The 12,445-nt window shown below is 37.4% G+C and overlaps 1 protein-coding gene across 6 annotated transcripts in view; it reads right to left on the bottom strand.

Moving 5' to 3' along the window:
- Nucleotides 1-12,445, bottom strand: part of LOC121234719 (probable LRR receptor-like serine/threonine-protein kinase At1g56140) — a 65,508-nt gene that overhangs the window by 25,833 nt on the left and 27,230 nt on the right. For 3 of the 6 annotated variants that reach the window (XM_041130784.1, XM_041130788.1, XM_041130789.1), the window contains exons 7-16: nucleotides 12,343-12,414; nucleotides 12,192-12,263; nucleotides 11,923-11,994; nucleotides 11,464-11,535; nucleotides 10,970-11,041; nucleotides 10,385-10,456; nucleotides 10,231-10,296; nucleotides 2,107-2,172; nucleotides 1,846-1,890; nucleotides 841-905 (exon numbers count right to left, since the gene is read on the bottom strand). In XM_041130784.1, coding sequence (XP_040986718.1) covers nucleotides 841-905; nucleotides 1,846-1,890; nucleotides 2,107-2,172; nucleotides 10,231-10,296; nucleotides 10,385-10,456; nucleotides 10,970-11,041; nucleotides 11,464-11,535; nucleotides 11,923-11,994; nucleotides 12,192-12,263; nucleotides 12,343-12,414 — 674 coding nt within the window. The remainder of the gene's footprint in view (nucleotides 1-840; nucleotides 906-1,845; nucleotides 1,891-2,106; nucleotides 2,173-10,230; nucleotides 10,297-10,384; nucleotides 10,457-10,969; nucleotides 11,042-11,463; nucleotides 11,536-11,922; nucleotides 11,995-12,191; nucleotides 12,264-12,342; nucleotides 12,415-12,445) is intronic. The other 3 variants (XM_041130786.1, XM_041130785.1, XM_041130787.1) reach the window with 3 other exon arrangements.

The raw sequence follows: 12,445 nt of genomic DNA on the forward strand, positions 1-12,445 counted from the left end.
GGGAAAAATCAGTAGGAGGCTGTGACACCAATACCTTGTATAAAGATCTAACCAAAAATTTCTTATTACCAAGTTGAAATTTTTGGAGAACTCCCCCATCCACTACGAATGAATTTCCATAACCCCACTCCATATGCCCCTCTAACTTCGTTTGAGCACCAAGCTCCCCAAATACTCCCATATTTGGCATCAATAACAATCCTCCAAAGAGCATCCCCTTCTCGATGATACCGCCAAAGCCATTTCTCCTTTATACTTGCGAGGTTTGGGGATTAGAAAGCTGAAAAGTAAGTAATTTTTGTTCAGTTGATAATATTACTAGTATTTTTTCTTTAGAAAATTTAAAATCCTTGAGCAGATTGTTTGTCATGGGTGTTAAGGAAAGGGAGCATTGGATGGGAAGTATGCAGTAGAGGTATGCAAGGCAAGAGGAGAAGCGCAGTGAAGTGAAGTATTGGGGCACGAGGGAGCATGTGGGAAGCACGTGATTCATTAAGTGGGGGAATTTACTTTAGTGTCCTTACTGTAACAGAATTAACTGTAGATTGAATTGTATAAAGGAATTGTCATGAGAGGAAATAAACACAGAAGGATTTTCATAAATGCAATCTGCATTTCTTGGAGGCGCTGGTTCCTCGAAAACCAGAAGTTCATTTCCTTGATTCTCATTCTCTTTAGATACTTTCTTTCTTGTTCTTTCTTGTATTTTTCACGATCTTGGTTGAAGAAGCAGCAGAAGATTCTTGGGTTCTTAACATTGTTCTCCTTCATCGAACTCAATGCGAAATCATCCATTCCAATCTGAATCTTGGGAACTAAATGGAAATAAATTGTACTTACAGATTCCACGACCTCGATTGCATGGGAAGTTTCGCTGAAGACAGTTCAAACCTGAAGGCAAACCGCTGAAAGCAGAAAAGAATCAGACATAAGACAAGGTTAAGCATCATTTTAACAATAATCCATATATTTCTACTGGGATTAAGTAATCACTGCTATAATGAGAAAAAGTGCAATGGTGAAAAAAACAAGCATTCTCCTTCTGTATGTGCTCCAATGATGACAATTGGTTTGGCTATTATATAGGGTATCCACAGCACAAAAGTAACGAATCTTAGATGATTTTAAGTATCAAATAGATTCCTTTCTCTCTCTCTATCTATCTTTGATGACTATGAAGTTAACTCCATAATAGGGCATCACACTTCCATATAGAAAAAAGGATAAGAGCTAGAATTCTTTTTTTCCCAAATCTTAGTTGTTTTATACACCCAATCAGTTCTTTTCATATTCAGAAACAACAATGCTACAGAATGTTATGTCCTAGATTTATGTCAATCCTTGATTTGCTCCATGTAAGTAGCATCGTTTGTTAAATTCCAACAGTAATGATTTGCTCCATGTAACCTATTTTTCATCTATCTTAACAGTCAGTATTGAAAGGGGGGCACTCTGTGCCAGTTCATGATAGCTAGAGACTGCAATGTGCCCTGTTCGGTAATTTGGAGTAAAATTGCAAAACCCTTGGTAATTCAAAAGTGAAAATTTACTTTCTCTGTATATCATCTACAAGTTTTTTTTGCTAGACAGCAGAAAATATTATTTATTTATACTTACTAATGCAGTATATTGCTCATAGAATAGAATGACTTATAATAATGTTTTCACAAAACCGCAAGAAAATATCTATCAGAACAAATAAGTATATTGAGAACCTCAATAATACTGCTTACAGTGTGAATAGCCATAAATAGAAAGACATCCACAGCAAGTGCAGAATAAGACAACAACATGGTAGTTGAAGTGCAAAGTAACTATTTACCATGGAAGACAACAGAGAATCACCTGTTGTTTGAACTTGTAATTGTGAAGTTGTTGGCAACTAAGTTACTGCATATTACATCCCATGAAAAACAAAAGTTAGTTACACAACCATTTAAATGGATGCAGAATAAAAGACCATGTAGAAAATACAACTTTTTGGAATCGTTATTAAGAAGAAATAAGTTATTCCAGAACTAGAATATCATACTATTGAAAAAAAGGCACATAGAAGCATTAAGTACCACAACTGGAAAACAAAGGAATAAGTAACAGTAAACATACAGTTGTAAATTTTCTTCATTGGCCCAAGAAGGAAAGCTCCCAACTAAATTATTGTATGACAAATCTCTGCAAGCAAAAATAAAAGAGAACATCAGCACATTCAAGTAAATTAGACTTTCAGAGAATAGTCAACCCATCAAATGTTTTTCTTATAAGACACCACAGGAATTCAGATCTAAAACCTTTATTTATGTGTATTTCCTTATATACCTACGCAAGTTGGTCATACAAAAGGGATATCCAAACTTTCATATATATATATATATATATATATATATATAGGGATATCCAAACTTTTATAATGCAAAGAGTTTCAAGACAACCAATAGAATATGCTTAAAGAAAAGTTCAACGAAGAGATACTTCGAAACAGATGTAACCTATTGTTTTAAAACAAACAGAGAGCCAATTTGATGTTAAAGTTTTCAGTCGAACTAACTGACTATTTCACCTTGCAATTTTATATTGAAAACCAGTCACATTCTTTTTACATTTTACCTTTCTTTCTTTTTTCTTGGTTTTTTATAAAGGTCATTAACCAAAAAGAATAATGGGCCCCAAGAGAGTTAATATCATCACATGAAATTACTTTTGGTGCACATCTATATTCATAACTGATCTCTCCAAGTGTAAAATTATCTTCTTTTGTACTTTGTGTTTTTCTAGCTAGCTATTATTATTATAACTTCACTATAGAACAGCCAAAAGGAGCACAGTGGCAAGAAGATGTCCATATTCAGATCTGAACATAAAAAGTTACATAATTTTCCAAAGTCAATTTAAAAGGCCATGTCTCCTAAAAAAATTAGCACCTTTCTAATGTCTCGCCTTAAAAGCACACGTCTTCAAAGAAAATTAGATATATCTACTTAAAATCTAGGATTATGTACAATGAGAATAGGGATTTGGAGTTAGACAAAGGTACGAAAAATATAATTATTTTCCCCTGTCAACCTCTATCATATAAAGTATAAATTTGACCTAACATTCATCATAATGCTATTGTCATTAAACTTTCCTCACCAACAAAAACATTCCAAAATGCTCTCCCTCTTGAAAGCCATATTAACACTACAAAGAATGAGGTTTGGGAATTTGGAATTTGGAATCTTTCAACAAAGCTTTGTTTGGCAAATGGTTATGGAGATATCACCATGAACGGGAGGCCTTGCGGCGAACCGTCATTGCTTTGAAGCATGGGGAATCAACGGGAAGATGGTGTTCTAATGAGGTGAGTGGGCTTCATGGAGTGGGCTATGGAAAGATATAAGAAGAGGGTGGGATAAATATGCAGCACATACTCGCTTCAATGTTGGAAACAAATTGAAGGTAAAATTTTGGCGTGATGTATGGTGCGGCGATCGGGCACTCAAGGAAGTTTCTTCGCAAGTTTATGGCTTAGAAAGAAGGAAAGAAGCATCGATTGCGGATTTATTTATCATCTCCAATGGCCTTCCCCAATGGAATATTACTTTCCTTAGAGATGCACAAGACTAGGAAATGGATGACTTTTTGGCGACCTTGTGTACTCCACTCGTTTGTCGGGGGAGGTGAAGACAAGATCTATTGGTGCCCCTCTAAGAAGGGAATATGCACAGCCCGCTCTTTCTACCAAACCATGACCACGCACAACACAGATCCATTCCCATGGAAGAGCATCTGGAAGACAAAGGTACCTCTAAAGGCAGCATTTTTTGTATGGACGGCTTCTTAGGGCAAGATTTTGACTATGGACAACTTACAGAAACATCATGTGATTGTTGTGGATTCGTTTTGTATGTGCAGGAAGAATGGCAAGATTGTAGATCATCTACTACTACATTGTGAGGTCGCCAGGGCGTTATGGGATGATGTCTTCAGAAGATTGGAGCTAGCCTGTGTTATGCTTGCTACTGTGGTCGAGCTTATGACCAGCTGGACAAATTTGGGCAGTATTCCACAAATCACAACTATGTGGAAGATGGTTCCTATTTGTATTATATGGTGCCTATGGAAAGAATGAAATGATTGAACTTTTGAAGATTAGGAGCACTCATTGGAGAAGATTAGATTGTTCGTTGTTAAAACTTTATCCTTATGGGCTAAAGCTATAGATTGTTAAAACTTTATCCTTATGGGCTAAAGCTATAGATTTCAATGGCCTACATTTTCATAATTTAGGGTGCAAATTGAAGCTTTTTCTAGTTTGAGGTGCAAAGTGAACAAAATTTAGTAGTTTGTGGGTGAAAAGTGCAACTTTCCAAAGAGAAGAACAAAAGTTATATTAAGGAACATGGCTTGGAAAAACATTTTTATAAGTAAAATGAGTTTTATCAATGATCAATTAAGGATAGATAGGCATAATCAAAATGTACGGGAGTATACAAAATGTACACCTAGAGAGAGAAGGAAAAAGGAGCAAAAAATCCTGATTTTTTTTTTTATAAGTAAAAAAGTATTCGAACAAGTAAATAGGTGTAGCCTAAGTACATAAGAAGTATATAAAAGAGAAGACCTAATTACAAGTTAGAAGGTAGAAATAGAAATAGATGATAGAAAATCACGAAAACTAATCCCATTGAATACAGTAGCAGAAGCCCAAATGAATAAAGTATGGAAAAAGAAATGTCTAGTATCATTCAAAGAGCGTTCCCAACCTAAAAAACTCCAGTCATTCCTTTTAAGCTAATGCACTAGATGAGACATAAATGGATCATTTTCCACATAGCAGCAAGTTGGGGGTCCCTTGAAAGCACCTCCAACAAGCAAGAAGATCCACCACCCTTATAGGCATCACCCATGCAAGTCCAATCCTGCTGAAAATATTGGCCCATAATGCTCTTGTCACCTCACAATGGAGTAGTAAATGACCCACAGATTCACCACATCTTTTACACATATGGCACCAATCTGTGACATTGAGCCACACTTCCTAAGATTGCAATTGGTCAGAGACTCATAAGTTTCTCAAGGGAAGCAATCCAAACAAAGAAAGCAACCTTGGAAGGAACCTTATACCTCCAAATGCAATTCCAAGGAAATAGATTATGACTATGACGTGCCAAAATCTGGTAAATGGATAGAACACTGAACTTTTTGCTCCCAGTATGAATCCAAAGCATCCTGTCAACCTCAACACTACCAATACTCATAGTGTGAAGCAAGCAGAAAAATTCAGGGATAATGCCAATCTTGGGCAGCTCTAAGAAAAAGAATATTCCACAGTAAAGACCACTAGGTTGTCCCAAAAACTTGCCACCAAAGCCTGCGGATCGTATGAAATCCGAAAAAAGGCATGAAACACAATCTTGAGAGCTTTATCGGCACATCTAGTGTCATGCCAAAATTTGACCCTGGAACCTTAACCGATCCCACATCTAATAAGACTGACAAACTCAACCAACCATTCCTAATATTTTTCTACAACTCCACACCATACACGCCTCTCACTTCATTAGAACACCAACCACCCCAGGCGCTCACACATTTGCAATCAATAACAACCCTCCATAATGATACCCCTTCTTAACGGTACCACCATAACCACTTCCTAAGAAAGGCCTCATTAAAAAACCTCAACTTAGGAACCCCCTGTTGGGGTGTACATGGAGACTGGTTTTGTAGTTGAAAAAATGTGTTTGCTAAAAGTTGGCTCGACAGTTGGCTAGAACGAAGTTCGCTCGACATACCGCTCGAGCGAAATTCAAGTCCGAGAGTTCGCTTGAGTCCCGCTCAACATCCCGCTCGAGCGAGACACAAACCCTAGTGTTCGCTTGACCTCCACTCGACACCCCGCTCGAGCCAATGTTCATTTGGCCGTTCGCTTGATGCACGCTTGAGCGAAGAATGCTGATTTTGCCAATTTAGAGTTTTCAGCGCCGTTTCCTATAAATATATCATGTTAGACATGTCTTGCACAACTTTAAGCATATTTTAAGAGAGAACAATTGTCTAGTGAGTGCATATTGTGTGAGAGCAAAAAGCCCTAAAGAATGAGTTGAGATTGAGTGATTGTTATCTCCTCTGGTTAATCAGATTTCTGCAACTTTGTGGACTTAGGCAATTTGCCAAACCATGTATATTGTGCGTCGTGTGCTGGATTATGTTGCTTTTGTTTTATGCCATCGTTGGTGAGTCTGTGTTTTGCATAACATTTCACAACAACTGGTATCAAGAGTCAAGGTCAGATCTGAAGGAGAATGGTGGCTGGAGATCAAATGAAAGCACACGGGATCGAGAAGTTCAACGGTACCGATTTTGGGTACTTGAAGATGCAGATTGACGACTATCTCTATGGAATGAGCCTACATCTTACACGACTGGGAAAGAAGTCGGAGAGCATGAATGATGCTGATTGGAACCTGTTGGATCAACAGGTTCTGGGGTTATTCGACTGATCTTGCCCAGAACAGTGGCACACAATGTCAGTAAGAAGAGAACCACGATGGATCTCATGGCGACTTTGTCAGGTATGTATGAAAAGCCGTCTACGAACAATAAGGTGCACTTGATGAAGAAATTGTTCAATCTGAAGATGTCGAAAGATATGTCTGTAGCCCAACACTTGAATGAATTCAATACGATTACAAATCAACTATCTTTTGCAGAGATTGAGTTTGATGATGAGATCAGAGTATTGATTCTGTTGGCATTGTTACCAAATAGTTGGGAGGCCATGAGGATGACTGTGAGTAGTTCAGCCGGCAATAAAAAACTGAACTACGACATACGTGACATGATGCTTTCTGAAGAGGTACGTAGGAGAGACTCAAATGAGGTCACGGGTTCAGGATCTACTCTAAATGTTGACAATAGGGGGCAGAGGACATGATAGATCAAGCTCCAGGAGCGGGGGAAGAGCAAAATGAGATCTGGGTAACAGATCACATGCTGGAATTGTGGCAAGTCGGGCCACATCAAGAAAAACTGCAGAAATCAAGAAAGTTCTGATGATGATGCGGTGAATGTAGTGGCAGATGAAATTCATGATGCCTTACTTCTTGCAGTGCACAGTCCGATTGATGATTGGGTGTTGGATTCAAAGTTTTCGTTCCATAGCACCTCACATCGAGAAATCATGTAGAATTATGTTGCTGGTGATTTTGGGAAGACGTATGCTCTTGATGGAGAGGCACTAGATGTAGTGGGAGTGGGTGATGTGCACATTACACTTCTAATCAGGGGCTTGTAGACTTCACATCAAGTCAGACATGTTCCAGATCTTAAGAAAAACCTGATCTCTGTAGGACAACTTGATGACAGCGATTTTGTAGTAGCGTTCTCTAGAGAAGCTTGGAAGATCACTAAGGGTGCCCTAGTCTTAGCGCATGGTAAGAGATCTAACTCTTTGTATTTAATATCAAGGTTCAGATATGTGCAGGGAAATACAAGAGTGCAAAAAGGCACACTTGATCGCATGAAACATTTGAGGAAGCCAAAGGGAGTCAGCTTTGTCATTCCTCATGAAAGCCTAGGAAAGTTGGTTAAGGTTGCCAAGATCGATTCAAGACCAGATACTCCTGGTGCAGTGGGAGTTGTGAGTCGCCTTGTGGATGTGCTGACTAAAGGCGATGTACGTGGAAGACTTAAATCAGACTTGACTTCAATGCGTCTTCTGGCTTGAAGACGAGAGCTATGAGTTGCAGAGATGATAGGGCTTGACTGGAAATAGTGGTTGTCATGTGGAGACCCAGTCTCCAAGTGGGAGATTGTTGGGGTGTATGTGGAGATTGGTTTTGGAGCTGAAAAAAGGTGTTTGCTGAAAGTTGGCTAAACAGTTGGCTCGAGCGAAGTTCGCTCAACACACCGCTGGAGCGAAGAAGCTAATTTTGCCATTTTAGGGTTTCCAATGCCGTTTGCCATAAATATATCATATTAGACATGTCTTGCACGACTTTAAACATATTTTAAGAGAACAATTGTCTAGTGAGTGCATATTGTGTGAGAGAGCAAAAAGCCCTAGTGAGTTGAGATTGAGTGATTGTAATCTCCTCTGGTTAATCAGATTTCTGCAGTTCTATAGATATAGACAATTTGCCGAACCATATATATTGTACATCGTGTGTGTGTTTGATTGTGTTACTTTTGTTTTATTTGCCATTGTTGGTGTGTATGTTTTGCACAACATTTCACAACACCCCCAACCCTACGCTAGAAATTCAGGAGCAAAATTTATCCCAACAAATCAAGTGGAACTTGGCTTCCTCCCCAATTCTAGGAAAGCACGAAAGATATTTATTTGATAAGCCACACCTGCAGGTAGGGGAAATAAAGAAAAGTATATAGGGAGATTTGAAAGAACACTCTTGATTAATGTAATTCTTCCCCCTTTTGACAAATAAATCATTTTCCAACCAGCCAACATTTTCTCTATCTTCACGATCACGTCATTCCAATAGATTTCACCTTGAAAGCAGCCTCCAAGGGAAGACCAAGGTATTTCAAGAGCAAAAAGATATTTTACATCCCAATATATTCGCCAAGCTTCTAATATTCTGCACTAAACCCACCGAGACCATTTAGGACTTTGCAAGATTCACCTTTAGGCCAAAAACAATTTCAACGCAAAGCAAGAGAGCCTTCAATGATTTAACATGGTCATCGTCCGCCTCACAAAAAAGCAGTGTATCATCTACAAAAAGAAGATGGGACACAATGACAAACCCATAATCAGATGAACCCACCAAAAATCCTTAAGGGAATCCACCTCCAATAGCAGCCCCCAACATCCGACTTAGGGCATCCACAACAGTAACAAAGAGGAAAGGAGACAACAGGTTCCCTTGTTTCAATCCATGGGAGCTGTTAAAGAAATCAACTGGAGAGCCATTCACCAAGATCGAGAAGCGGGCGGGCAGTGGAAACAAAATGCTTGATCCATTTACACCACCTCTCCCCGAAGCCACACCTCCCAAGCAAATAAAATTAAAAGACCTGAAAATTAAACCTATAGAGACATCGGTGGGCTCTCATTCAGTGATACAATGTATTGAAAAAGAAATAGAATGAGTACAAGCTTAATAACTTCTAGACAATGTTGCTAGTCAAAGATGAAAACAATGATTGAAAGCTCCCATTATGACCCAATTCTTTTGTTTGCTTGTGCATGTGTTACCTATTCAAAATAAGAGATTCAAGAGAATGAGTATGGGATTCAGGCCAAATTTGCCTATTCCAATTATGACCAATGGATTTGAAGCTCCTATTCCCCTTTTTAGACGGGTCAGTTTGCCCAAAACTTCGTATACCAAGTTCAGTTTCTGATGCAATTTACTTTAGGTGGTCGTCCCAGCGCTAGTTGTAGGAACTGTGCTATTGATTTAATGACAATGACAAAACATAGAGTAATGATTTTTCTGAGTCCTAGCCTAGTAAGCCCATACCTGTATAGAGTATATCATTCAACACCAACAATGCAAACCTATTTTTGACCAATTTTCCTAATTTCATAAATTAGTATGATAAATATAATGATATTACAAAGCCGTCAAAATGAACAAACAGCATGTTCAATAACAAATATATATTCTTTGTTCAATAAACAAGATTTCAAAATGGACAAACAACACGTTAGATAATCAAATACAAATTACATCAATCCGAGCTTGAGTTCGTATTGGAATTTTGATTCAAGCAAAGTATATATATTAATATTATGTGCATGCATACACATATTATATGCTCATATATATTCACTTACAATCAAAACCGTTTCACATAGTCCGATGCAAAATGGCAAAATAGAGTCAATCAATATTAGTGGCACCTAACTAAAAATAAAGATTTAAACAAGTGTGATTTGCATAGAAAAAATATTCATTTATTATGACAAAGAAAATTTGAAAAAATATTGATTGGCCACCTCCTAATTACTAGACCATCATGCTGTTATAATTCACTAGACACCTACTGGAGGGGAAATGAGCGTACGATTTTTTAAGGGATTGATTTACAATGGCAAAATCTTTTACTATGGCTTGGAATGGAACATACCACCCCGCCCCCCCCCCCCCCCCCCCCCCCCCCCCCCCCCCCCGCGCGGGGATGATGACCTCTACTCAAAAAAGGAAACAAAAAAGGAAAAAAAAAAGCTATACTTTCATATGAAACATAAAGTGTTGTAAACATACTATTAGATGTACTTACATATTGAGAAGAGTTCCACTTTTTAACGTTGGAAGGGTACCGTTTAACTTATTGTTTCCAAGAAACCTACACACGAGGCAACAAAACACACTTCAATATATGAGGGATACATGTCAGGAGAGAACATGGTACAATTGAGTAGATAGTTTATTACAGATGAGACAGAGAACTCATCCTAAAAAGTGAGTCTGGAACCTGTCCAGTTATGTTGTTGAAGCTCAAATCCCTTACAAAATAAAGACAAAAGGACTACCATTATATGGTTGTTTAGATAAGAAAATTAGCTGACAGAACATAAAATCAAATAATAAATTTGGAAAACACAAATAATCTTATTGACAATGACCAACCCTATAGGGAGAATTTAACTGCCATACAACATAACCTGGTAAATATATTGCTTCATCTATATTAACTAAACATATTCTATTATAATTAAGGCCTCGTTTGTTTTCAGGAAACATCTCATCTCATCTCACCTCATCATTACAACTTTCCCAAATCCCCACACAAAATAAAATAAAATAAACAATTCAACTTTTTCAAATCCCAAAACAAAAATAATATTAAAAAATATATTCTAATAATATTTTATTCAACTTTTTAACTTTAATCTCAACTCATCTCATCTCTGAAAACAAACGAGCCCTAAGCTATTTAAATATGTTCCCTTTAGATTGAGGTTAATAACACATTGGCACCCCTCCCAAATAGTCATCCATCAAAATGTACAACTTACAGCTGCCACAAGCTTTGGTATACTCCAATATTTGCTGGAATTGAATCAGAAATATTGTTATTCCTTAAAATTCTGCAATAAATGTAACCAAGCTGTTAATTACTTTCCAGAAGAGCTACAAGTATAACAAGGAAAACAGCAACAATATGTTAGTGTCATGTAAACACACCCACAATGGAGAAAAAGAACGTGAAACAGAAACGAATTTATGTCGTCTGGCAAAAATTTATATGTCCATGGTAGAAGAAAAGATCAAAACCTCATGATATCAAATTGAGGATTACCAAGCTCTCAACCTCGCTCTTCTCTCTCACTTTCTGATACAACAGTAGGCAGCACCAAGGCCTCACCATCCAGCCTGGCCCATGGCTAAAGCCATAGGCCATTCGGCTTCTGGTAAAGTTCCCTTTGCAGTACTCAAAAAAGTGTCCAGTCAAAAATACAATATGCCTCACAACATTAAAAAACAGTTAATTGTAAGATGGAACTCTTACAAGATTGCCAGAGACTTCATCTCCCTAATGAATGCTAATGAAGAACTGCCATTAGATATATCACTTATTCTCCTACATCAAAAGCATACAAGGGATAATCAGCCTCAAAGATCTGCAACATATAAACAACATTCTGAATACACATTTGCTTCCTAAAATTTAGCCTGCAATTGTTTTTGTCCCTGAAATGTAAGAAGTACTAATTTTATGCCTTGAGGTTTTAAGAGCTAGCACTGGCATCTTTGTTTCATTGTACATGAATTGGAAGCCATATATGAGTGGTAGAAGGATGATGAAACACTGTTATAATCTAAGAGACAGCATTACTACCTACTAGTTTTTTCAAGGATCCAATCGAAACTTCCAATTTCAGGGATGAAAATTGATTCTTTGGCTAAATTTTAGAAGACAAAAGTGTAATTAAACCTGAAGAAAATACTGATAGATGTAGGCACTCACAAGTCTGTCAGAGAAGTTAAATTGGAAAATGAAGGTGGTATCGAACCTTCAAAAAGGTTTCCTTGAAGCCTCCTACAAAAACATTCAGAAATAGCAGATTGCAAACTGCAAACATAAAAACTTCATGTGCAGCAGACAAGTATAGCCTACATTTTTCTCTATTTTAACAGTTTTTCAGTTAGAGTATGCATTGTATTGGAAGCCTAGCTTGTCTTTTTAAGTGTGATTCAACAAAAGCAGAAAGAAAAGATCTAATAATACCGTCTTACAAGGTTTCAAGTGCTGACCAATTCCCTATGAAGTTAGGTATCCGACCAGTGAGTTCATTGTTTGATCCCAACCTGTGACAAACATAATATTTTTTCAAGAAGGAAACATACTCAGATTTTACATGTTTTTCAACAGGTTTAATTATCTTACATTATAAACAGATTCTGTAGATTAGCAAATGTTTGCGGAATCTCACCACTAACTCCAGAACTATCAAAATACCTGTCAAGACAAATAAAAAATAAAAAATTCT

The sequence above is a fragment of the Juglans microcarpa x Juglans regia genome, chromosome 6D (genome assembly GCF_004785595.1).
Source record: "Juglans microcarpa x Juglans regia isolate MS1-56 chromosome 6D, Jm3101_v1.0, whole genome shotgun sequence".
Classification (NCBI taxonomy): Eukaryota; Viridiplantae; Streptophyta; class Magnoliopsida; order Fagales; family Juglandaceae; genus Juglans; species Juglans microcarpa x Juglans regia.